General features: G+C 37.6%; 1 protein-coding gene across 1 annotated transcript in view; it reads right to left on the minus strand.

Annotated features, from left to right (window-relative positions):
- LRPPRC (leucine rich pentatricopeptide repeat containing) overlaps nucleotides 1-25141 on the minus strand; it is a 106993-nt gene that overhangs the window by 61339 nt on the left and 20513 nt on the right. Inside the window, exons 12-19 of the mRNA XM_021712369.1 lie at nucleotides 22188-22281; nucleotides 19044-19110; nucleotides 5038-5065; nucleotides 3284-3341; nucleotides 2093-2199; nucleotides 1790-1867; nucleotides 1396-1440; nucleotides 937-1050 (exon numbers count right to left, since the gene is read on the minus strand). Coding sequence (XP_021568044.1) covers nucleotides 937-1050; nucleotides 1396-1440; nucleotides 1790-1867; nucleotides 2093-2199; nucleotides 3284-3341; nucleotides 5038-5065; nucleotides 19044-19110; nucleotides 22188-22281 — 591 coding nt within the window. The remainder of the gene's footprint in view (nucleotides 1-936; nucleotides 1051-1395; nucleotides 1441-1789; nucleotides 1868-2092; nucleotides 2200-3283; nucleotides 3342-5037; nucleotides 5066-19043; nucleotides 19111-22187; nucleotides 22282-25141) is intronic.

Genomic DNA, 25141 nt, shown 5'->3' on the forward strand with positions numbered 1-25141 from the left:
ATGTTCAGAGTTTAGAGAAAGTTCAAAGAACTTTCAAAATAAACAGTTTCATGATAACAACTTTATCCAGTCGCTCAGTATCTTTATTCACTTTAAAAAGCAGGCATATCAGATACACATGTAGGGGTTAAAAGATTTGTTATCTGTGATATGCACAGGCCAGTATTTACACGAAATCTGATGTTTGCGGTTTTATGTATGGTACCTACAAGAAAAATACTTCCAGATTAAATAATTCACAAACAGCCTCACAATCCAATTTCTAGATATAGAAATATGTATCACTGAAAAGTTCCCCAGTTTAGTTTGGTATTCAAGTAATATGAAGAAATATCTCAGAAATTAACAGTATCATATTATAATCTTAGTCATATTTTTTTCCCTAAAACCACATGCTTATGAACAAATCATATTGAACTAGAAACTGAAAAAAAAAGTCTAGTGATATCCTACAAATTGCAGACACACACTAAAATGAACATAAAGTACAGCTGGACGCCTGCTGAAAAAAGGCAAGAGACCCTTTATCTCAGAAAGAGCTTTTTTCCAGCAGGAAAATGGAATTTCAATCCCTACATTAACAACCTAGTAATATTTGACTTGCAAATGACTACTGCATGTATCAGTTGCTTGACAATCTAGATATAAGAGACCGGAGCCATGGCTTGAAAGGACATTTGGCATGTATGATAAACCTATCACAGCTGTTACTATCATTCACTTTGCAGATTATCGTAAACAAACTACAGCAACCCGAAAACATGCCATTCAAGGTGTAGCTGAAATTAGTTAACCTTTCATTTAATTGCATTCTTTACAAGCATGAGGTAATAATCAATTGTAAAAAATTGTAAATATTGTATTTGGTTTTGCTTACTGCTATCTATAAATAATTTTTTACCTTGGAAACATTAAAAATATTTAAACAAATGTTACCTCTTCTGAACAAAGCAATAATATGAGTTGCTTTAGGACATCTCCTATAGGCTGATTTTCAGCTTTTAGTGTTTCAAGTGTAGACTCCAACTCAGATGATGTAGGTTGCACAGTCTATACAAATGGAAATAAAAACTCACTAAAAGAAAGAAAATGCACCCTTTTCATTCATCTCTTTAAACTGACGTTCCTTTCTACTTTCCTAAATGTCATAAATGCCATAGGAATATTAACAGGGAGACCTGGGGATGGACTCCAGAAGTAAATAAATCTTGTGAGATATATGCAAATTTCTTACATTTTTCTGAGTTTTTCTGAGGAAAAGGTTTTTACCAACTTCATAGTTCTTATATAAGATGATAAAAATGTTAGGAACAACTGATTTTATAAGGACACAATCTAGAATTGTCATTAAATATGGATATTATAGAATGTAGAACCACTTAAAAACCTACTTACTTTTCGAGAGTCTATCTTCTCTCTCTCAGTCAACATATTAACATCCTAAAAGTGAGATTTAAATTAGCACAGAATTAGAAAACACATGAAAAAATGTATTAGCAAATGCCAAAAGCAAATTTGGGAAGTCTCACCTCATTTTACTGTTACTTTCCCATCTTTCCAAATTTTGCAAAACTTCTGTTAATATTCTATAAATCACTGTAATTAATGCCTTAAATATATTCCTCAACATATAAATAGTACTTACTAACAATCAATGAAAACTTTGTTTCAATAGCTGCCACTGAAATAAAATTATTTTTGGCCAAAAACATCATATTTATATAAAATTTTAACATATTTTATATATAAATTAAGCATTTTATCAAGTTGATTACTATTTCACACACACCTTAATCAATTCAGGAACATGGTAGCTATCCAGGAGATTACGAATGCCTCTGTAGATATTTTCAGGAATTTTTACATTCTGTGAGAAGGGAAGGGAGGGGGGAAGAAAAAAAAAAAAACCTTGTGAGTTTTAGACAACTAAACTGAAATTTGTCTAACAGAAATTATCTCAGACATAATTTAAGTCTCCAACTCTTGCATGTCATTGAGAAGTGGTCTGGTTGTACTTAAAAGCAGCAATTTCAAATCTAATAGATACATGTCAGGCAGGACAGGCATTATATAGCAAAAAATGAAATGGTACCATCTCCTTCAGCTGATGGAAGTATTGTCTCAAACGCTCCTCCTTGGCCTGTACCTCTGAGTCACTCATGCTGTCAATCAAGTTATAAAGAAAATAGCCAACAGCTTCTGTGGAAAAAAACAAGAGAAAGCATTCCACTAAAATTACTGAGACTGTCATGTTATCAAGATTAATTTATAAGAAATCATTTTGGTGTGAGATGTCACCCTGATGAGAGGCTCTGAAATGGCAACAATGATCACTGAGGCATAGAGATTATGTGGTTTGGGAGCACATATCTAACTGGTGAGTGAAAGGAATATTAATTATTTTCAGACCGAGTGACAGCTTTTCAGTACTGAATCTTACTTCAATCTATTTTTTTTCCACCACTCTGTGACAGAAGTGGTTCTGCCCAAGGCCTTACCCCTCTCCTGTCCAAATCACAAGTAGTAAGAATAAATGAATGTCTTGTACACATTTCCGTACTTTTTTTGTGAAATTTATTTAGGGAAACACATAAAATTATAAAGGATTGTTAAATGTTGAGTATAGAAAGTTAAATAATTTTAATAAGCAGATACAGTAATCCTGTGGAGAGCTGCCTATTAGCCAATGAAAAACCAAGATTAACAAAGATGTTTTGTAACAACAGTAATTTTCCTATGCATTCAAGCATAAAATGTATAGGACCATGTGTTAATATCTAGGACAGGAAATCTGAACTTTTAAGAAGGATGGGTACCTTGTTACAGAAAACGATATAATCTATGCTTGATTATATGAAAACTGAAAATCACTAAATGTCAAAATAATATATTTTGGGTAATAAATTATATTAAAGTGGAAAAAAATCGATAAGCTCTTTTTCTTACATTTTATGTTTGAAATTAACTACACCTGCAAAACATTAAAAGCACCTAAATACTAAGAATCAATGATTTAAGTCTATTCCCATAGGTGCTGTAAGAGACATTTCCTCAATAGCTGAAAAGAGAAAGCCTTCCAACCCTGTCTTAAAAAAAAATTATAATAAAACCAAACACTTCAGATCTCAAAATGTTATGTTTATCAATATAAAGATTTATAACCAAATGTTTTCAAATTTCACTTTCAAAAATAAAGTGTTTACTGCTGTAATCCTTCTAGACCTTCATTACACAGAAGAATGGATTTGTGGATAAGTTACAATCATCGAAATTGAAACGCTACCCGTTGGTCCTGGAGGCTCCTGGCAATAACGTCCATCCTTGTACAACAATTCTGTTATCTGGTAAGACAGAAAATTCGTGCATTGTAGCAAGAGAAGCAAACAAGAACAAATACACTATGAAATTGGATTCTTGAAATAATAAAGCCTCTCCTCAGTAAGGTATTATTCTATATCACAGTAATTCAACACCACCCTCACCCACCAAGGAGATTGTTTTGTTTTTAAATAGGTCTGTCTTTTAAAAACAAAAACAAACCCATGTTGAAGGAAAACAGCAATGTTTATGAAATGTCACAAAGCCTCTAAAATGATTTATAAACTGATACATAGACATCACTTTCAATTAATTGTTATAAACAGATAATAGCTTTTAGGAACTATCAACCAATATAATTTCTCATCATATTATTTTTGGTCTTGTTGAAATTGAACCAGTTTCCTCCTTTTAAATTAAGCTTTAGTGAAATATAAAGTAAAATATTCTGGATCACCAACGTATTTTTTAGTTATTCAATGACAATTTTCCATTAATTTCAGTGGCATTAGAACAAAAGAGGTCAAAGATCTAATATGTTTGTTCTCATGGATTCTTATGAATTGAATTCACAATCACATACACAACACTTATTTTCCAACATTAAGCCTTCCAGTGAAATTTTAATAAAAAATATATCTTTGTGACAAAATTACACAACATACAGTATTGAAACCATAACTTTAAACACAGTAGTTGACTGTATATCCTCAGGCTGGAGATAATAAGAATAGAAACATATAGTAGGTGTCCAAAGTGATATGGATAAGGAATTCCGAACTACTTTATGTATATTCTATGACAGAGCTTATTTGCTCTTGTACAGTGCCTGACATTAGTGTTAACAACTCAAACTGCTGTATCTTCCACTACTATTTATTTGTTATTGTGGAAAATGAGGCAAAATTGGTCTCATGCTGTAGTTAATAGCAATTCAAAGTGCAGCTAAGGTAGAAGCAAAAACTGTTCAAAAGAAAAGTAAACAAAACAATCCTCACCTACAAACTTTTAAAATCCAAACACATGTAAAAGACAACATATTCTAGAAATTGTAACCATACAATAGATATAAGACAGTCATCTTTAACACCAAATTTTGCACAGACACATTTATTTACTGAATAAACCAATGAAAATCTGTCTAATAAAAATGAGTTTTTTAGACACAAATATGCAACTATATATTAGAATTGACTGTATCATTTGAATGGCATTTTGACTAATACAAGAAATAGAATTGAATTAAATTTACATTTAAAGAATACTCAAATTAGAAATTCTAGTTAATGATGTACATTATGAATTTAAGCTGAAAATCTTTCTCCCAATTCACTATAACTGTACTTTCTGCATGAAATCAGTTAACTTCTTAAAAGGTAGCAGTATAAAGCTGGTCTGTGAATCATTCATATGCAAAAACACACAAGCATATATACATATACATTAAGGAAATTAACTATTGAATCTGTAAGGTCAAATGTCACTGTGAGAATTCTAACAGTTTTCTTTTGGAAAAGTTGAAAACCTTGTTAAGAATTCAGGACTAAGTCAAAGATTACTTCAGTCACACACTTCATGCTGTTTTAAAACTACCAACTTCAAGATTCTAAATTCATTAATATATGAGTACATCACAAATGTGCAAAGCTATCAAAACCTTTGCTTTTAATGGCTTTTTATATATATCACCTTATGATCTACAATATTAGGATGACTTACCTTGCTCCAAAGGTTTATATTCATAGACCTGCAGAGGGCAGCAAAAGATTGAAAATAAACCCAGAGGATTTAAACACCATTTTAAGTTAAAATGCACTCGCAATTATTATATGTAATACGTACAGATCCAAATATTAAAACAAGTCAATATTTGCAAAATCATGTTCAATTTTTAGGACAAGGTAATTTAGAAAGGTTGGCCCTCTCCCATTTTGAATATTCAAAATAAAGACTGAGTTAGGCAACAATCATTAAAGTACCACCCCTAAATCCTAGGGTCCAAATTTGAGGGAGCAGGATATTTGTAAGGTCTCAAAGTGACTGCTCACAGACTACTTGTTACTTGTAATAGAAAACTAGTAGCTACACAATGGAGAAATCGCAACACCTTGGCTGGAAGATAAAAAGTACCATGGCTTTAGATGTAAATTCCCTGAAAACACAGAATACCACTCATGTGATCTTCTAACTGGAGTTAACCAGAAGCTAATCAAGGGGAACCACACAAGGAACATTACAAAATAACTGGCCTGTATCCCCCAAAATGTTAATGCCATAAAAGACAAAGGCTAAAGAACTATTCCAGATTAGAGAACATTAAAGAGAAATGATGACTAACATTCATTCCGTCTCTGCACTGGATTCTTTGAAGACGGGAAAATACCAAAAAGGACCCAACTGATGAAACTGGAACATGAACTATATTAGATAAAGATATTTCATTAATGTTAAATTTCCGGACTTGTTACTTGTGCTGTGGTCATGTAAGAGAACATCCTGTTCTGTAGAATTACATACTGATATATTAAAGGTCATGATTCACGATTCTGCAACCTAAGTTCAAATAATTCAGAAAAAATAAATATTATATATCTCTATGTGTGTATACAAGGGTATTTAGATTGATAGGTAGACAGACGTTGGGAAGAAATGATAATATGGCAAAATGCTACAAGTTGGTAAACGTCATATACATGTGTTCTCAGTACTACTCCTACAATATTTTATTAAATTGAAATTATTTCAAAGAAAGCAAAGAAGAAGTTGTGTGTGGTAGCTCATGCCTGTAATCCCAGCACTTCTGGAGATGAAGGCGAGAGGACTGCCTGAGTCCAGGGATTTGAGACCAGTCTGGGCAATTTGGCGATACCTCGTCTCTACATTAAATCAAAAAATTAGCTGGCCAAGGCTGCAGTGGCTGTAAGAGTGCCACTGCACTTCAGCATAGGCGACAGAGTGAAAGTCCAACTCAAAAAAAAAAAAAAAAAGAAAAAAGAATTAGTGAACTAAAATTTTTCTGTTTAAAGAAACAATTTATAAAGCAGGATAACCAATGAACATTAGCTTTGTATTATTTCTAGGTTTGATGTTTACAGGCTTTGTATACTTAATTCAAACTTATACTTTAAGAGGACTAATTATGTGCTTTATTTGTAATTTTAAAAAGTAAATATTATACACACACACACACACCCTCCACAAAAATTCACAGGTCTTTTTAAACCTGACATTGTGCAGTTTTGAGTAGTTTAAGTTTTGGCACAGTGTGAGTTGATATAGTACTTACTTTTACTTGAAAAGCATACTCAGAATAAACTACTGATACATGCACCAACTGAGTGGATTTCACGGACATTATGTTAAGTCAAAAATGCAAATGATGACTTCTTACAGAGAAGTTCATTTAGGCCTGGCAAGGTGGCTCAAGCCTGTAATCCCAGCACTTTGGGAGGCTGAGGCAAGAAGACTATCTGAGCCCAGAAGCTCAAGACCAGCCTGGGCTACGTGTGAGACCTTGTCTCTATACCAAAATAAAAAAACTCAGCCAGGCGTGGTGGTGTGTGCCTGTAGTCCCTGCTACTTGGGAGGCTGAGGCAGAAGGATCACCTGAGCCCAGGAGGTCAAAGCTATGGTGAACCATGATCGTGCCACTGCATTGCAGCCTGGGTGACAGAGTGAGACATCGACTCAGGGGAAAAAAAAGTTTATTTATGTACCATTTGCAAAATACCAACATTACAGACATTGTGAACAAATTAGTGGCTGCCACAGGATTGGGATGGGATGGGATGAGTGTGGCTATAAAAGGGTAGCACCATGTGTGGTGAGGGAGTCACTCTGCATCTGCACTGCAGTGGTGGTTTCTGAACTTACACACAGATAAAACGACTGCACTAGCTGCACACATTGCACCACTGTCAATTCCTAGTTTTAATGAGATACTACAGTTACATCACATGTAACCATTCAAGGAAAACGGGAGGAAGGTACACAGACCCGTCTTTGCAATGTCCTATGACTCCATAATTATTTCCAAATAAAAGTTGTGTATTGGCTGCGGTGGCCGGAAGCAGCCACTGCACTCCAGTCTGGGCGACAGAGTGAGGCTCCAACTCAAAACAAAACAAAACAAAAAGTTGTGTATTAAACAACACATTTCCATGCCCCTCTAGAATCTTCTCTTTATGATGAACCCTTCTGCTGAAGCATGTTAAGAAAAATTTGGTCAGGAGTGGTATGTATAGCTTATGCCTATAATCCTAGTACTTTGGGAGGTGGAAGCAAGAGGAATGCCTGAGCTCAGGGATACGAGAGCAGTCTGGGCAACTTGGTGAGACCTTGTCTCTACAATAAAAAAGAAAAAAACAATTAGCCAGACATGGTGGTGCACATGTGTAGTTCTAGCTACTTGGGAGGCTGAGGCAGAAGGATCGTCTGAGCCCAGCAGGTAGAGGCTGCAGTGGCAGTGAACGTGCCACTGCATTCCAGCCTGGGTGACAGAATGAGACTCCAACTCCAAAAAAGAAAAAGAAAAAGCTTTGAAAAAGATTTATAGGTAGAAAAAATATTGATGAAGCCATGTGTTTATTTTTATTGGGGGGGGACTTTGAGAAGTCAGTTAACAGAAGGAATAATAAATAGACTTAAAATCTTATCTCTAGATTGTAACAAAAAACAATCTCTCCACTATTACAAGACAGTTTTCATCTAACTCATTCACAAATTACAGAGAGCCTCTCTGGACTACTTGTCATTTCTATATGCAGAAAGATTTTTACTTTTTTTGCCAAAAAGGACATGAAAAAAGAAAGAGGCCTCAAGATATTATGAAGATAAAATACTGGACAATGAAAAGTAAGCTACAGTAAAAATCTATACTGACAAACATTAGACATCTTTTTTGGTTAGGCTTTGCATCGAATTTTAACCTGCAGGTACCTACCACATCTAAGGAAAAGGGAAGGAAAGGAGGAAAAATTAAGAGTTTACAAGAAAGTGAGAGACTAACGTGACAAGGTGCACAACATTAAGTGGCAAGACTGGGAATGGTTCTTCACCTTTGCTATATCCTGGACCCTTTTGGGCATTTGCTAAATTCTTCTTAACTACTATAAATTTTGTTCAGTGTGACTCTATGGTGATTATGCTGTTTTTACTTAAAATAAGTTCAGAGAGGTTGAGGCAGAAGGGTCACCTAAGCCCAGGAAGTCAAGGCTGTGGTAAAGTCATGACTGTGCCACTGCACTCCAGCCTGGGTGACAGAGACTCTGACTCAAAACAAAATTCCGAGAGGTATTCTAAAATATTGATAGGTGGAATGACAGGAGATCTGTAATAATCTTAACTGTTAATGCTGGGAAATGGGAGTCAGGTGTGGTAGCTGACTCTTGTAATCCTAGCACCTTGGGAGGCTGAGGCAGGAGGACTGCTTGAGCCCAGGAGTTAGAGACCAGCCCAGATAACATAGTGAGACCACATTTCTACCAAAAAAAAAAAAAAAAATTAGCCAGGTGTGGTGTTGCATGCCTATAGTTCCAGCTATTCAGGGGGCTGAGATGGAAGGATCACCTGAGCCCAGGAGGTTGAGGTTTCGGTGAGCTGTGATTGTACCACTGCACTCCAGCCTGGGCGACAGATTGAGATTTGATTCAAAAATAACAACAACAAAATAAAAGGGGGGAATGAGTACATGGGAGTTTTACTTTTTGTGAATTACATAAATTAGCAGGGCTACCCTTTAAAGAAAAGCAACTTTAATCATATCTTTGATCAAAATATCAACTTAATGTCAAATAAGAAATAGTTAAGACATTAAACTGAGCCAGGCTCGGTGGCTCAGCCTGTAATCCCGCGCTTTGGGAGGCTGAGGTGAGTGGATTGCCTGAGCCCGCGGGTTCAAGACCCACCTGGGCAACTTGGCGAGACCTCATCTCTACAATAAATCAAAAAACTAGCCGGACGTGGTAGCGCGCGCCTGTAGTTCCAGCTACTTTGGAAGGCTGAGGCAGAAGGAACGCTGGAGTCCAGCAGGTTGAGGCTGCAGTGGCCGGGAGCGTGCCACTGCACTCCAGTCTGGGCGACAGAGTGAGACTCCAACTCAAAAAAAAAAAAAAAAGACATTAAATTGCCCTCAAACCTGGCATGAAGTTACCTAAGGAAGCACAGAGATAAGATTTCAAAATTACACATATATCTAAAATAATTAGCCGGGTGTGGTGGCTCACACCTATAACACCAACACTTTGGGAGGATTGTTTGAGCCCAGGAGTTCGAGACCAGCATGGACAAAACAGTGAAACCTCAGCTTTACAAAAAAGAAAAAAACCAATCAGGCCCAGTGGCATGCATCTATAGTCCCAGCTACCTGTGAGGACTAAGGTGTAAGGACTGCCTAAGCTCAGGAGGTCAAGACTGTGGTGAGACAGGATCATGCCACTGCACTCCAGCCTGGGCAACAGATTGAGACCCCAACTCAAATAAAACCAAAAAACAAAAAATGACTAAATCCACTACCTTGAGAAGCTTCATGGTGATTGGCACAGGTTTGAAACAAAAACAGAAACTAAGAATGGTTAACACATCCAAATCCAATGCAATCTTACTTCTGGCCCCAAACTCCACTGAAACTACTCAGGCTAAAACCACCAATGATCTCAATTCAAAGTTCAACAAACACTTTTTGGTACTCTGATGAGGTTTTGGAATTTGTGCTGGTTTGACAATTATCTGCCAAGTGATACTCAATCTCTTTCAGAAATTGTCCTTCCCCACCTATTACTTCAAGCGATATTGTGTACGAGGTTCTAAATGCATTACAATTTCTTTTTTAAACACAATCCTACATGCAGTTATTTAAAGTCCTTGTTTCGCAGAAAAGGAAACATTCGGAAAGACCATGTAAAGTGCCTTCACCGGCAAGTTCCACAGGCCCCTCAGAGGAACCCCACATTGTGAATGGCCACCTGATATTGCCTGTTTCCGTCTCCTGCTATCTGCACCCTTCCTCTCCCCTTTGAATATCTATGAAACTTATCTTCATTACATAAACCTTTCAAAGGCTCAAAGCCATGACTCAACGTCCAAGTCTCTTAACTTACAATGAGACTGTTCATGAAGCATCCCAGGCTACCATTTTGACTTTATTTCCTATCACTGTATCGTGATTTCCAGAGCTTCTATCAGTCTACTGAAGGTCCTGGATGCACTGTTCTCTCAGCCTCAATGTCTCTGCCTGAAATACCCTTCCCTTCCCCTGTATCAGTTCACATTCATCCTTCAGGACTCATCTCAGCTTCTTCTCTGCACATCTTGCCCAGATCCGTCCCTTCCCCAACCAAAGAGAGAGATCGTATCTTCTCCTCCAAACATCCATATTCTCAAGTTTGATTACGGTTGCGTTCTTACTTTCTGGTCTCCAACTGTGAATAACACTGGGGCAGGAAGTTTCCTACTCCTACTTGAATTATCTATTACCTAGCATTCCGAGCCCAGACACACACTAATAAGAGCTAATATTTCCTGAGCACTCAAATGCATTAAGCACTTTTCTAAGCACTTTAACTTATTTAATGGTCATAACATCTCTATTTTAAGCACAATTATCAGAGCCATTATAAAGATGAAAAAACTGAGGGACAAAGTAGTTTTAAAACTTACAGAGAGATTTTCTGAGTTAACTGTGGATGCCAGACTGACAATTTGCATCTAAATTTGCTCCTTCCCAATAGCCCACTTCAATAAAAGGATTTTTTTTTCAATGACACATAAAATAACTGGGAAGCACAGATAACTGGAAATAAATATTACAGGTTAAAAGCAAATAGACAGATGGTAACCAATTTAGCAATAAAGAGAATGTCAAATCCCAAGACATCAGAGAGGAACTCTGGAACCAAACAAATTCTATACAACGGTCCCAGGATCGCCATTGCCAAGGAACTGAAACAAGAAGGTCCCAAGATCCCTTCCTAAAGTCCAGTTGGGATACTGCCCCTCTCCAGCCACAGCAGAAATCTGGGGAATTCTGCTCTGGCGTGTAAAACCATTGGTCTCTGGATAACTGAGAATTAAGTAAAAATATACATACACTACATGCTAAACACACGGGCTCAGCACTCTCCCTCATGCAGCATCCTGAAGACTCATCATTAGAGAATGCCTCATCCTAAGAGAAATGTCAGCAAGCCCCACCAATGTACTCAAGGCCTCCTTTTGCTTCTTACATTCCCCACTCTTAAGAAATTCTAGACGTTTGGGGCAGGGAGGACCAAAACACACACACACACACACACACACACACACACACACACAACCTGGAGACAGTAGACAATAAGCATGAAGATAGAAACTTTCCAAAAACTATACCCTTCAAGAGAGACAGATTTGGTATCTATGAAATACCAAATATTTTATAAAAGAAACACTGAGAACCCAAAAGAGGTTTTGGAAATAAAAAGTGTGATAAAAGAAATAAAAAACTTAATTAAAAAAAAGATAAAGTTGAAAAACTATCACAAAAAGTAGATCATAAAAACAAAATAAAAATCAAAAAAGATTATATCAAAAGGAAATTTTAAAGAAAAAAAAAAAGGAAAAATGTCGGAGGCAAAAAAAAGAGCACCAATCCAACAGTTTCAGAAAGACAAAAGAAATTATTTCTGAAACTAAAATTTCCAGTCAGGTGTGGGGCTCACAACTTGTTATCCAGCACTTTGGGAGGCCAAGGCAGGAGGATTGCTTGAGCCCAGGAGTTCAAGACCAGCCTAGGTAACACAGCAAGACCCCGTCTCTAAAAAAACAAAAACAAAAAAACCAGGCATGATAGTACGTGCCTGTAGCTGCAGCTGCTTGGGAGGCTGAGGTGGAAGGATAGCCTGAGCCCAGGAGTTTGAGGCTGTAGTGAGTCATGATTGTGCCAACTGCACTCTAGCCTGGGTGACAGATGAAAAGAATAAATAAAATAAAATGTCCCAGAGCTCACAAATATAAATGGCCAGATTAAAAGGGCTCACTGAGCATCCAACAAAGTTTGGGAAAAAAATAAACTCCATATATAAGGTTGTTCTACAGTGAAATGTTAAAACACTAGATTCTAGAAACTTCCAGAACAGTAATGATAAAGTGAAGATTCTACAAATTTCCAGAGATATAAATAAAGCCACATACAAGCTGCTTCATTGTCAAATGTCAAAACAATACTGATAAATAAAGGGAAGATTCTACAAACTTCCAGAGGGAGTTCTAGAAAAACAAGTCACATATAAAAGGAAAAGGAATCAGAATGGCTTAAATCTTTCAACAACAGCACTTGTAAAGGAAGAAAGAACATGGAGCGATGCCTTAGAAATTCTGAAGGCAAATTATTTCCAAGCTAGAATTTTATACATAAGCTGACTATCAATCATATCTGAGGCTCAAAAACTTTACCCTCCATATGCTTTTTCTCAGGAAGTTACTCAAAGAGGTCCTCTACCAAAACAAGAGAGTAAACTAAGAAAAAGGAAAGTATTCGATGCAGAAAGCAAAAATATTCAACTTGAAAGAAAAGAACAAAAGAGAATCTCCTGGATGAAAGTATAAGAAGAGAACCAAGGCAAAAAAATAACTAGATGTGTAAAGGAGCTAACCAGTCTAGATTGTGGGCTATCACCACCGAGGTGCCTGTCAGTATATCTTCTCTTTAACCCAAAGTAACAACACATCTACATGATCTTATTAATGACCTCATCCCTTCATGCTCTGCTGCTTGGACTGGCTGATGATGTTCATCTCACCCACAAAAGTATTCTATTCTGACATATTCCTAAAAGTTCGAAGGAGGCCACAGTGAATAGATATAGAACACATTTAAGGATCTGTGGGTATTTGGCCACAGACTTCCGCAACATGGAGAACTCTGTGTTTTTCAGGACTCACTGATGCATGACCTTCTCCACTGACTTCCCTGGAAGGGGCTTTTGTAAACTTTTAGGAAGACTGAAGCTAGACCCTAACCCAGAGACTGTTCAGACTGAATTCTCATGGATGACTTGATATAACAGTGGCAACATTGCTTTTTCCTCACTGCCAGGTTTCTGCTGGCTATAAGAGTGGCATAAATTATACAGGAAAGCAAGGGAATGATTACACACAAGTCTCAACCACACGGACCTCTGGGGAAGGCATCATGGGATTCAAGACACACAGGGGGCTTTTAGAGACTACTGGCACTCTACCCCGGATCTCAGTGGGGGGTAGCAGGTATTTGTTTTTTCTTTTTTATACTGCACATTTATGTTTTACATACTCCTCTGAATGACCAAATACAGTTCACACAAAAAAAGTTAAAAAATTAAAATTTCAAGTTCTTACAACTGGTAAAACAGTGGATCCATTTTAAACCCAGGCAGTTTAGCTGAGTCTTGGCATTTGCTATTTGATAAATTAACACATTTTAGATAAAACTCAGTAAATCAAGGTTCTACATTTTATTTATGTTCTGCATGCCATGTGACCATGGCAGGTTAATTAACATTCAATGTGTCTGTTTTCTAAGACATACATTGGAAAGGCAAATTCTTTTTTTTTTTTTTCTGAGTTGGAGTCTCACTCTGTTGCCCAGACTGGAGTGCAGTGGCCGGGAGTGGGCCACTGCACTCCACCTGCTGCCTCGACCTGCTGGGCTCTGGCGATCCTTCTGCCTCAGCCTTCCGAGTAGCCGGAATTACAGGCACACGCTACCACACCCAGCTGATTTTTTGATTTATTGTAGAGATGGGGTCTCACTGCCCAGGCGGGTCTCGAACCCGCGGGCTCAGGCAATCCACTCACCTCAGCCTCCCAAAGGCGCGGGATTACAGGCTGAGCCACCACACCCGGCAAGGCAAATTTTTGACATCTCCTCTGTCCACAACCAAGTCAAGTTTTTGAGGAAGCCCCATTTGAGAAAACACATTGTTTTCTCTACATCTAATTTCATATTTATACCTTCCTTCCGGTTTGAGGAACGCTTTAAAAAAAAAAAGTTAACCTTATTTCTGTTGAGGGCCTATTTCAGTTTTTAATTGAGATTTCACTAGTGGGATAAGGGAATTTGAAAGAAAAATGCTGTGAAATCATGAAGAAACATTAACAGTCTATCCCTACTATAGAGAGGGGTCTGCCAAACCCAGGCAACTCAACAGTACTTTATAAAATTTCATACAGCAGTGTTAGCAACCCCCAAACAGTCCTTAACTGAGAGCAGTTATAAATGATCTTTTCACAACTTTTTAATGCCCTTTAAATGACATATGATCAGGCCCTACTGTAAAAAGGCACCTTTCAAACTAACAAAGCATCATAGCCACTTAGATATTTTTCCTTCCACTGTACATGTTAGAAAACAGAGACACTGAAATGCTAATTTGCCATGATCACACAGCATGTAAAATATAAATAAAATGTGGAACCCTGACTTAAATGAGTTCTATCTAAAAACTTGTGATCTCAGCTGAGTATGGTGGTGTGTGCCTATAAGTCCTAGCTACTCAGGAAACTGAGGTGGGAGGATCCCAGGAGTTTGAGAAGGTAGTGAACTATAAACACACCACTGTACTCCAGCCTGGATGACAGGGTGAGACCTGTCTTTAAATAAATAAGTAAATAAACAAGCAAGCAAGCTTGTGGTCTTAACCAGCTTTAACCTTTATTAACACATCTTCTATTCAATTTGCCTTATCTATTCCTCCTGTCTCTTCCAATTGTTCCCTAAAATTTTCTTTGGATAACATTTCTGCATCATCTCTAAGAGCTGAGACTCACATGCATTCAATTTTCATTTCCTATTACAGTATGATTTTTAAAAACCACAAAACACTTTATTTCGTTTAATATTTAAAGCAGAGAAAAATATGACATATTCAACTCTCTCCTCCAATGCAAAATAGAAATCACATCAAGAATATGGTAGGCAGGAAAAATAACCATATGGCAAGCCTGTGGCTATCTAGCAAGTTCAGTATACACCAAAGGGCAAAAGGGGGTTAAAACCACACAGCCAGAGACCACAAGAAACAACGAGATATATAAGACACAGGTATAGGAAAGTCAGTAATTTGTGACTTCCTCATTACTTCCTTTGTCTGAGACCCTGGCTAATTTTTAACAATGATTAACATGTAATGAAGATCAGACATTCTCTAGAATGGGATGCTAAGGAAAAAAAAGCAGCAAACACATCATTCCATCTTTCAGTTCTAGTGAGACAAGGATGCTATCAGCGGGAGGCTCACTGGCTGACTAGAACGGGACATTAAAATCTGGAATTAAATTCAGTGACTTCACTAGAGCTCATGTCTGGTCCCACAAGTTTTAGAATCAGAAATATATTTTTTTTCAACATATGCAAAGCAGCACTACTTCAACAGCACAGATTCCCACTGCCAAAGTCAAACTGTTGCCACTAGGTCAGAAAATCCCTCCTCATACTATAGAACTGTTTTTCCATGACTTCCAAGACTTATATGCCTCCAAGCCAAGTCTGAAACATTTCTCTTCTATGTCTGTCTTTTTCATTTCTAGAAATTCAGTTTGGCTATTTTTTTTTTTATCTTCCATTTCTCTTTAACTAAATTTCTAGAAATAAAAAAGACAACCAGCTAAGCCTCATTAGTGAGGCTGCTTTCTTCAGAATGAAGGATAATCAAAATAGAAGCCACAAAATCTTTGTCAAAAAATACAGGGAAAAAAATATGTAAGTACTTATTCAGATTCTTTTATTTTCCACATTGGAATGACTTAGTTTGCCTAATTTCCCAGCCTACAATAAAAGTGATAAATTATCAGTGTGTGTAAACTACTGAAGGTAAGCGCCCTGAAAGTCAGCAAGAGTGATAGCAAACAGAGCATATGGCAAAAATGGCCCAAAAATTAAAGCAGAAAAAGGAAAAACACAGCAGCCAGACACATTTAATGGAGAAGTAAGCAGTTCTTCATATTACAGGCCACTAAGAGTTCAACAACTAACCTAGGCTATGAGAATAGATTAGTTGATTTTTTTTTTCCTGTCATATTAGACCAATTTTATGGTTAAATACTTGGTTTAACAGAGTCTGGGATTTGTGAAATACAATAAATTCCATTCAAACTGACTAAAAAAAATTACATTAGTAAAGTTAAAGGAAATACCCATGACCTGGAAGTTTACGGGAAAAACTTGTTCAAGTCTTTCATCGAGGACAACTACATGGCTGGGCATGTTGGTTCACACCTGTAATCCTAGCACTTTGAGAAGCCAAGGCGAGAGGACTGTCTGAGCCCAGGGGTTTGAGACCAGCCTGGGCAATATGGTGAGATCTCGTCTCTGTGATAAATAAAAAAAATTAGCTGGGCGTGGTCATGCACACCTATAGTTCTGGCTACTTGGAAGGCTGAGGTGAAAGGATCGCCTGAGCCCAATAGGTTGAGGCTGTGGTGGCCATGAGCATCCCACTGCACTCCAGCCTGGGAGACAGAGTGAGACTCCGACTCAAAAAAAAGGACCACTACATGAAAGTGTTACTATATGTCACTTTACAAAGCATTATGGGTTCTTTTTTTAAAAACTTTGGCTCTACTAGCATTTTTATCTACTTGATTATATATTCTATAATATTCAATTTTTTTAAAGGCACAGACTTTTTTTTTTTTTTTTAATACAAGAAACTATCACTGAAAAAAGTAGAATTTACTGGCTAAAGGAAGGGTGGCAAGACAGGATCCTACTTGTTCTAACACCTCTTGCCTGCAATGGAGGCTCTGGAGGTATCAATGGAAAATCCTGGTGCTCCCACCATCAGATAGCACAAAAATTATTGGGATTAATAGCAGAAGTCATGAAAATTTTAAATACAGAAATGACAAAATTAGAAATGTATCCTGCCGGGTTCGGGGGCTCAGCCTGTAATCCCGTGCCTTTGGGAGGCTGAGGTGAGTGGATTGCCTGAGCCCGCAGGTTCGAGACCCGTCTGGGCTACTTGGTGAGACCTCATCTCTACAATAAATCAAAAATGAGCCGGGCATGGTAGCGCCCACCTGTAGTTCCAGCTACTTGGAAGGCTGAGGAGGAAGGATCGCCGGAGCCCAGCAGGTCAAGGCTGCGGTGGCCGGGAGCGGCCACTGCACTCCAGTCTGGGTGACAGAGTGAGACTCCAACTCAAAAAAAAAAGAAATGAAATGTATCCTTTGTGTAACCACCAATATTAACAACTGATTCAACAAGGGTTACCAATGGCGGCTGAAATCAAGGAGTAGAAGGTACTGGGAAAACAAGACGACACACTGCCTCAAAGCATTACCCCACAGACTTTTTTTTTTTCTTTTCATTTGGAGTCTCACTCTATTGCCCAGGCTGGAGTGCAGTGGCAACTCACAGCTACCATAGCCTCGACCTGCTGGGCTCAAGCAATCCTTCTGCCTCAGCCTTCCAAGTAGCTGGAACTACAGTCACGCCCAGCAATTTTTTTTATTTATTGTAGAGAGGAGGTCTCAGCAAGTTGCCCAGGTTAATCTTGAACCCCTGGACTCAGGCAATCCTTTCACCTTGGCCTCCCAAAGAGCTGGGATTAATGCTTGGGCCACCAAGGCTGGCCTCCCACAGATGTCTTAAGGGAATGAGATTACTCTGCAAGGGAGAAATATGGGAATCACCACGTGATCAAACTTTGCTGTATCAATATTGAACCTGACTTTATTTCCTCTGACAATATACAATAAAATGGGTCCATCATCTAAGAAGCTGTCTTGCTAAAAAACGTTTAATATAAATCTTATCATAGGAAAAACAAATCAGAAAAATATAAAATGTGGGCAGAACACACTCTAGGAAACTAGAGAAACTTCAAAAAAACCAGCTAGTGTCATGAGAAACAAACAAAAAAGGTAAGGAAATTGTTCTGGATTAAGAGAATAAAAGGGCAGAGGAATCAAATGCAAGGTACAAACATAACTCCTCAGCCAAAAAGTAAAATAGCTATAGAAGAAATTTTACAACTGGGAGTATCTGAAAATGGTCTATGTATATCAGATGGTGATATCCCATTGTTAAACCTTTAAGAGTGATATTAATATTTAAATTATATAGACAATCTTATTCTTGAGAGATATATGCTGAAAAGTCCAGTGTCATGATGTCTATTAACTTCAAGTGGTTCAACAAACAGAATAAATGCATGTATGTTTGTGCATGTGTGTGTGAGTAGTGAGGTGCATGAGAGAAAGCAAGTAAATAGGTGAAATACTAACAACTGGTGAATCTTAGATAAAGGGCATGTGGGTGTTCCTTTTAATATTCTTTCAACTTTTCCTCATGTTTAAATATTTTCAAAAACAACAAAACTGAAAGGGCAAGGTCATTAACATTTCCTGAGCACATAGAGGAAAGTAACAAATACTTTGCTGAATAAAAGTTACCTTGAAATGAAATGCTCAAAGAATAAACTGACATACATGCAAATTTGCCTAGAATTCCAACTTGCCATTTTTGAAGAGCACTTTCTTCCTGAAAATAGGATCTCTACCAAATCTTTATTTCTTGGAAAAGATGATATAAAAGGCTGCCTAAACTCAATCCAACTACTCAGAAGGAAGAATAAAGCAGGTGAGGTTATTTTAGGTATGCTGGAAGTATGCAGGAAGGATTATCTGTATTTTTCCTCATGCCACAGATCAAAACAATGGGAGAAGTCAGTCCATACTCAAGCAAAGAACATTCAAGTTGATCATCTTACCTTCTAAAGCCTAGAATTAGGCTGCCTCTCAAAGAATTAAAGGAGAAAGGGAATGTATTTGATTCCACTACAAAAGAAAATGAACATCATTAAATCTCAGACCAAGCAAATAAATAAATCAAAATAACCCTAAATTATCAATTTAACTGAAAATACATTTATAGCAATACCTTTTAGTCTCATTTTGGAAATTTTATTTTAAAAATGAAAACGTTTACATACTAAATTAATTAGATGATGCAGTAATATATTTGCAACTAAGCGATCTTTTAATGCATTTTACTTATTTTCATGAATATACAGATTTATAAATATTCTTTCATATAAATGGCAATTACTTATATACCAGCAGACTCCAAGTCATGATGCACTATGAAGAAAGAGCCTGAAATACCCTAACTTTTGTCCTTTAACGACAGTAGCTAAGAGGAAAGGTTCTTTTTTGAGTGGTGTTGGGTTTCTGTTGAATCATTCACACTTTCTCCTTTCATTTTCCACTATGATCAATAACCTGCATCCACGAAAGAGAGACAACCTAAAATCATAATAAAATAGGTCTTGACCTCTGATATGTAATTGACTTTCACAGATCTTTCACTTTTCTGAGCATTTATTTGTTCTACTACTCATTGTAGCATTTAACAGTCTGCAATATTGTATGCCCCAATGCTGACACTATAAGCCTGATTGCCTTACTGTAAAGCAGCAGGCCTTATGCTGATTTTTCACATAACCCTCGTCATAACTAGCAAAGGATAAGATCATAGTAGACATCGCCTGATTTTATTTTTCCCTATAATTGTATTAATGTGGTACCATATTATAAGTAACAGAGTTAATCTTTTCACTATAAATGTAATGTGGCTACTAAATGATACAAGATGAATGGAATTAAGGAAACATTCATAGTAAAAGCAAATTCTGAAGACAATAAATACATTTTAGGCAAAGATTAAGATGGCTGGTTTGATTTTTTTTTAAAATAACTCATTGGAAGAGTCATGGTCATTTTTAAGATTTGTTCAACTCCCCCAAATATAAATGTAAAAACATACACGCAAGGAGAATTATTTTAGATCGGCTGTTATGTCCCTTGAAAAAGGAACCCAAGCTTCCCAGAGGTTTACAACATTTGAAAATCTAAAAACTATTTTTAAAATGACCTACTCTTAGTCACTCAAGGAATTTTAAGGTGGACACAACCACATGCCTCTCAGCAGCCCTTAATTTGCTTGATCAAATTAATTTCCCATGCCTACAAACACAAGTGGGAAAATGCTGCCTGCTACCCCCAAACTTAATCGAGATAATCCATTTACTCTTCTCTACTGCCTGGCATTCCTATAAAGTCACGACCAACGGTGAATACCTATGAGCTACCCAAAGCAAATACCAGCAGTTACAGAGCTGAGAGCTCTTCAAAGACTCAGAAATCAATGAAGCAGGGGCAGGCGCTGACAAGAGCCAGCTCAAATATTCTTTAGTCTTAAAGTTCCCCGGCATTTTTCTATTTCAAATTTAAGAAGCAACCTTTTGAAAAATGTATTTTTATACTATTCAAAATAGTATTTTACAGAATGCTGTCAAGTTTTTATTTATTAAAAAGGTGACCAGAAACATCTCAGCCAGCTGGAAGGCTGCTGAAAAGAGCATCTAGTTTCCTTAGCAACAAACAAGAGGTTGACAATGAAGCGGAATGGATGGTACAATAAAAGGGAAAGGCGGCTCTCATGTGTGCACCTTACAGCCCAGATTTCTCTGCTAATGCTCCTGTTTCTATCCTGTCAGTATGGAACATCTATATACTATACAGAGTGGAAGGCAAAATCAATACACTCAGATGGCAGCCAGCATTACAACCCAACCTTCGACTCAAGCAACTGTACCCATATCAGTCATCATTTCTCATACCAAACACTTTGCCTTTCTCTTACAATATTATAGTGAACTATTGTAATGACATATACACAGGCAATATATACCAATAATCTGGTTTTTACAAAGCTTCCATCTATACAATTTATATATATATAAATGAGAGCTTAACTTTTAAGATTTTTAGGAAGTTAAAATTGACTTTGTTTTGAAATGATGTGTTTTTCATAAGGTCTAAAATACTGTCAAGTAGCATCACAGATATGTTAAAAAATAAGAACTTTGAGGGACATTTTATTTACTAATTAAAAACAAAATGTGAGGCCAGGCACGGTGGCTCATACCTATAATCTTAGCATTTTGGGAAGCCAAGGTGGGAGGATCATTTGAGCCCAGGAGTTCAAGACCAGCCTGAACATAGTGATACCTTGTCTCCACAAAATATAAAAAAAAAAATTAGCTGGGCACAGTGGCACATAACTGTGTCAGCTACTTGGAAGCTGAAGTGGGAGGATCACCTGAGCACAGATGACTGAGGCTGCGATGAGCCATGACCATGCCACTGTACCCCAGTCTGGGCAGCACAGTGAGACTCTGACTCAAAAATAGATTAAAATAAAGTGCGGTATGACGAAAAAAATTAAAGTTAAAATCAGAAGATCTTACTTCTTGCTCAAATCACTAAACTTGGTCAAATCATTTAACTTTTCTATGCCATTCGTCATCTATCCATTGAGGTAATTCTACAAACATGTGATGAGCATTGTAAAGCCCCCCAGCATTTTTAAATGTTACATAAACATTTGCTGGGTTTTTGTTAATGAAGACTAGAAGATGGCTTTATGAAATTTATCAATATAACAGATGCTAGTTTAGAAAACACTTTCAGATGCAGTATCTCATCTGATTTTCATAACCCCCACAAAGCAGATAGCTAGTACTATCACATTTAATAAAACTGCAGCAAAGAGAGGTCAAGAGACTTGTTGCAGGTCATATTATTACTGGTTGAATTATAAAGAGAACCCAAGTCTTCAAGGTCCCCAGTCTAACTCCATTCTATTACCATATTATATATATCCAAGGTCCTTCCAACTTTAAATTACTTTCAAATTATCTATAAGTTCAACTCAGAAACTATCTTATCAGTCCAGTTTTAACAAAACATATAAAAACTTCCTTGCTTTCACTGCATGAAATACCTTGCACATCTTCAACAGTAACTGAAATAAACATCTGCCAAGTTTACTGCTAATGTTGCATACTCACAAAATGATAAAACATAGTCTAAGTTCCCATTTACTGCTTCACTTCTCAATTCAGCTTGAGAAAACGTATGACTTTTAGGTAGGCATTCATTGTCCTAGAAATAAAGCATATATCAATGACAACATGCCTTAGTTAACAATATTGTGATATGCCATTTAAATTTTCTGTTTCCTATTTCTTTGTAACATCATATTCTGTGATAATTCATCATTTAAAAAAATCATTTTCTAGAACTAAGGTAGATAATTGAATTTTAGCAAAGATTCTGAGATGGATTTCCAACATTCCAAATTAAACGCCTATCTTCAAATACTGATCTCTTACCTTCCTTCTAGGAAGAGTTTACCACTGAAGACACTAAAATAAATCTCTTATTTGAGATAAATTGAAAATTCAATGTATCTAAAACAATATTTTGAGGGGTTAGGTGCAGTGACTCACACCTATAATCCCAGCACTTTGGAATGCTGAGGTGGGAGGACTGCTTGGGCCTGGGAGTTGAAGACCAGCCTGGGCAACCTAGCCTGACCTTGTCTCTACAAAAAAAAAAAAAAAAAATCAAAAAATTAGCTGGCTTGTGCCTTGTAGCCACAGCTACAATGGAGGCTGAGGTGGAAAGATCACCTGAGCCCAGGAGGCAGAGGCTGCAATGAGTCACGATCTAGCCTGTGCCAGAGTGAGACCTTGAATCAAAAAAATAAAAATTAAACAAATACATCAAATGATATTTTGGAGCATGGAATGAGGTAAGGATCAACTAAATCTGTTCCAACATCATTTGTTTATTATGTATATGAACCAAAATTTAGTGCAAAAATATTTATTGCATCATTTTATAGTAGCATAATACTAAACACTACCCAATCAAAAAATAAGCAATGAATAAAATAACTTATGGCATATCCATACAATAAAACAGCAAGTAGGCATAAAAAATATATTTATGGAATTAAGTACTGTTATGGAAAGGCACCAAATGGAAAAAAACACGTTGCTGGAGAATATGAACAGTACCTAATCCTCTTTTGGCAAAAAGAGATTTCCCTAAGCATACTCACATGTGAAAGAATACCCATGCTAAGCAAGAATGGTCTTATCACTTACTTGCATTTTCTAACTAATCAACAAACATGTATTACACAATTTTTAAAATGTTTATAAAAGAATGCATTTTTTTAATGCATAGCTGAAGACAAAAAAGTATACCAGCCAGATGCAGTGGCTCATGCCTGTAATCCCAGCACTTTGGGAGGCCGAGGCAAGAGGATTGCCTGAATTCAGGGGTTCAAGACCTGCCTGAGCACCATGGCAAGACCTCATCTCTACAATAAACCAAAAAATTAGCTGGGCAAAGAGGCACATGCCTGCAATTCCAGCTGCTTGGCACCCTGAGGCAGAAGGATCTCCTGGGCCCAGTAGGTCAAGGTTGCAGTGGCCATGAGTGAGCCACTGCACTCCAGCCTTGGCAACACACAAAAAAGAAAAAAAAAAGAGTCACAAAGTTACTTCAAAATATTCTTTTTTTTTTGAGTTGGAGTCTCACTCTGTCGCCCAGACTGGAGTGCAGTGGCCACTCCCAGCCACCGCAGCCTCAACCTGCTGGGCTCCGGTGATCCTTCCGTCTCAGCCTTCCAAGTAGCCGGAATTACAGGCATGCGCTACCATGCCCAGCTGATTTTTTGATTTATTGTAGAGGTGAGGTCTCGCTGCCCAGGCGGGTCTTGAACCTGCAGGCTCAGGCAACCCACTCACCTCAGCCTCCCAAAGGAAAATATTCTTTTTTAACAGCAAAATATATATAGTAAAGCCTCCATTAAGACCTCAGGAAGAGAGGTAAAGACACGCAAGACATAAACCCTAACACTTTAAGATGTAATCATTTTAAGGAAAGAAAGGAATGCTAACATCATTAGAAAAACCAAGGTGTTACGTAACTGGCTAGGAAACAGATCTTTTCAACAAAATATTACTTATCAAGTATGCGTTGCTCTGCTATGTTGTTCCTAACTGGACAGCACTTTGTTTTAAAAGTGGAAGATATCCCAGTTACTTGGAAGGCTAAGGCGAAGGATCAACAGAGCCCAGCAGGTCAAGGCTGCGGTGGCTATGAGCATGCCACTGCACTCCAGCCTGGACAACAGAGTGAGATTTTGACTCAAAAAAAAAAGGTGGAAGATGCAACCCTTGCTGATCCAACACACTGTCCAAGTCAACATCTTCATATACCTCTTTATTACACTTGCCTATTCCAGTAAGGACAAGAAGTATTTGCCAGGGAAGCAAAACTTTGGGGTCAAATAAAAGATTATTTTTTAAAAAAAGAAAATAGTATATATCCTTGTAGTGCATTTCTGAAAACTCATATGAAAGTGAAAAACAATATTCAAAAAATGCAAATTGGAGCCAGGTGTGGTGGCACGTGCCTGTAATCCCAGTTATTCAGGAGGCTGAGATGGGAGGACTGCTTGAGCTCAGGAGTTCAAGTCCAGCCTGGACATCACATCAGATTCCATCTCTTTAAAAATAGTAATAATAGCCGGGCTCGGTGGCTCAGCCTGTAATCCCGCGCCTTGGGAGGCTGAGGTCAGTGGATTGCCTGAGCCCGTGGGTTTGAGACCCGCCTGGGGAACTTGGTGAGACCTCATCTTTACAATAAATCAAAAAAAATTATCCGGGTGGAGTAGTACACACCTGTAGTTCCAGCTACTTGGAAGGCTGAGGCGGAAGGATCGCCAGAGACCGGCAGGTAGAGGCTGCGGTGGCCGGGGGCGGCCACTGCACTCTATTCTGGTCGATGCAGTGAAACTCCATCTCAGGAGAAATCATAATAATAATGGTGATATCAATTGATGTTCATTCTATGTCCACTACTAGGTGAAGGCTGTCAGAGAGCGAGGGCATGGTGAGCCCAGACTCCGAACTGGAGGCCCGGAAGACAGCTTGTGAGAAGATGA

This window comes from Carlito syrichta, unplaced genomic scaffold (genome assembly GCF_000164805.1).
Source record: "Carlito syrichta isolate Samal-C Ts95f unplaced genomic scaffold, Tarsius_syrichta-2.0.1 Scaffold303213, whole genome shotgun sequence".
In the NCBI taxonomy this organism is placed as follows: Eukaryota; Metazoa; Chordata; class Mammalia; order Primates; family Tarsiidae; genus Carlito; species Carlito syrichta.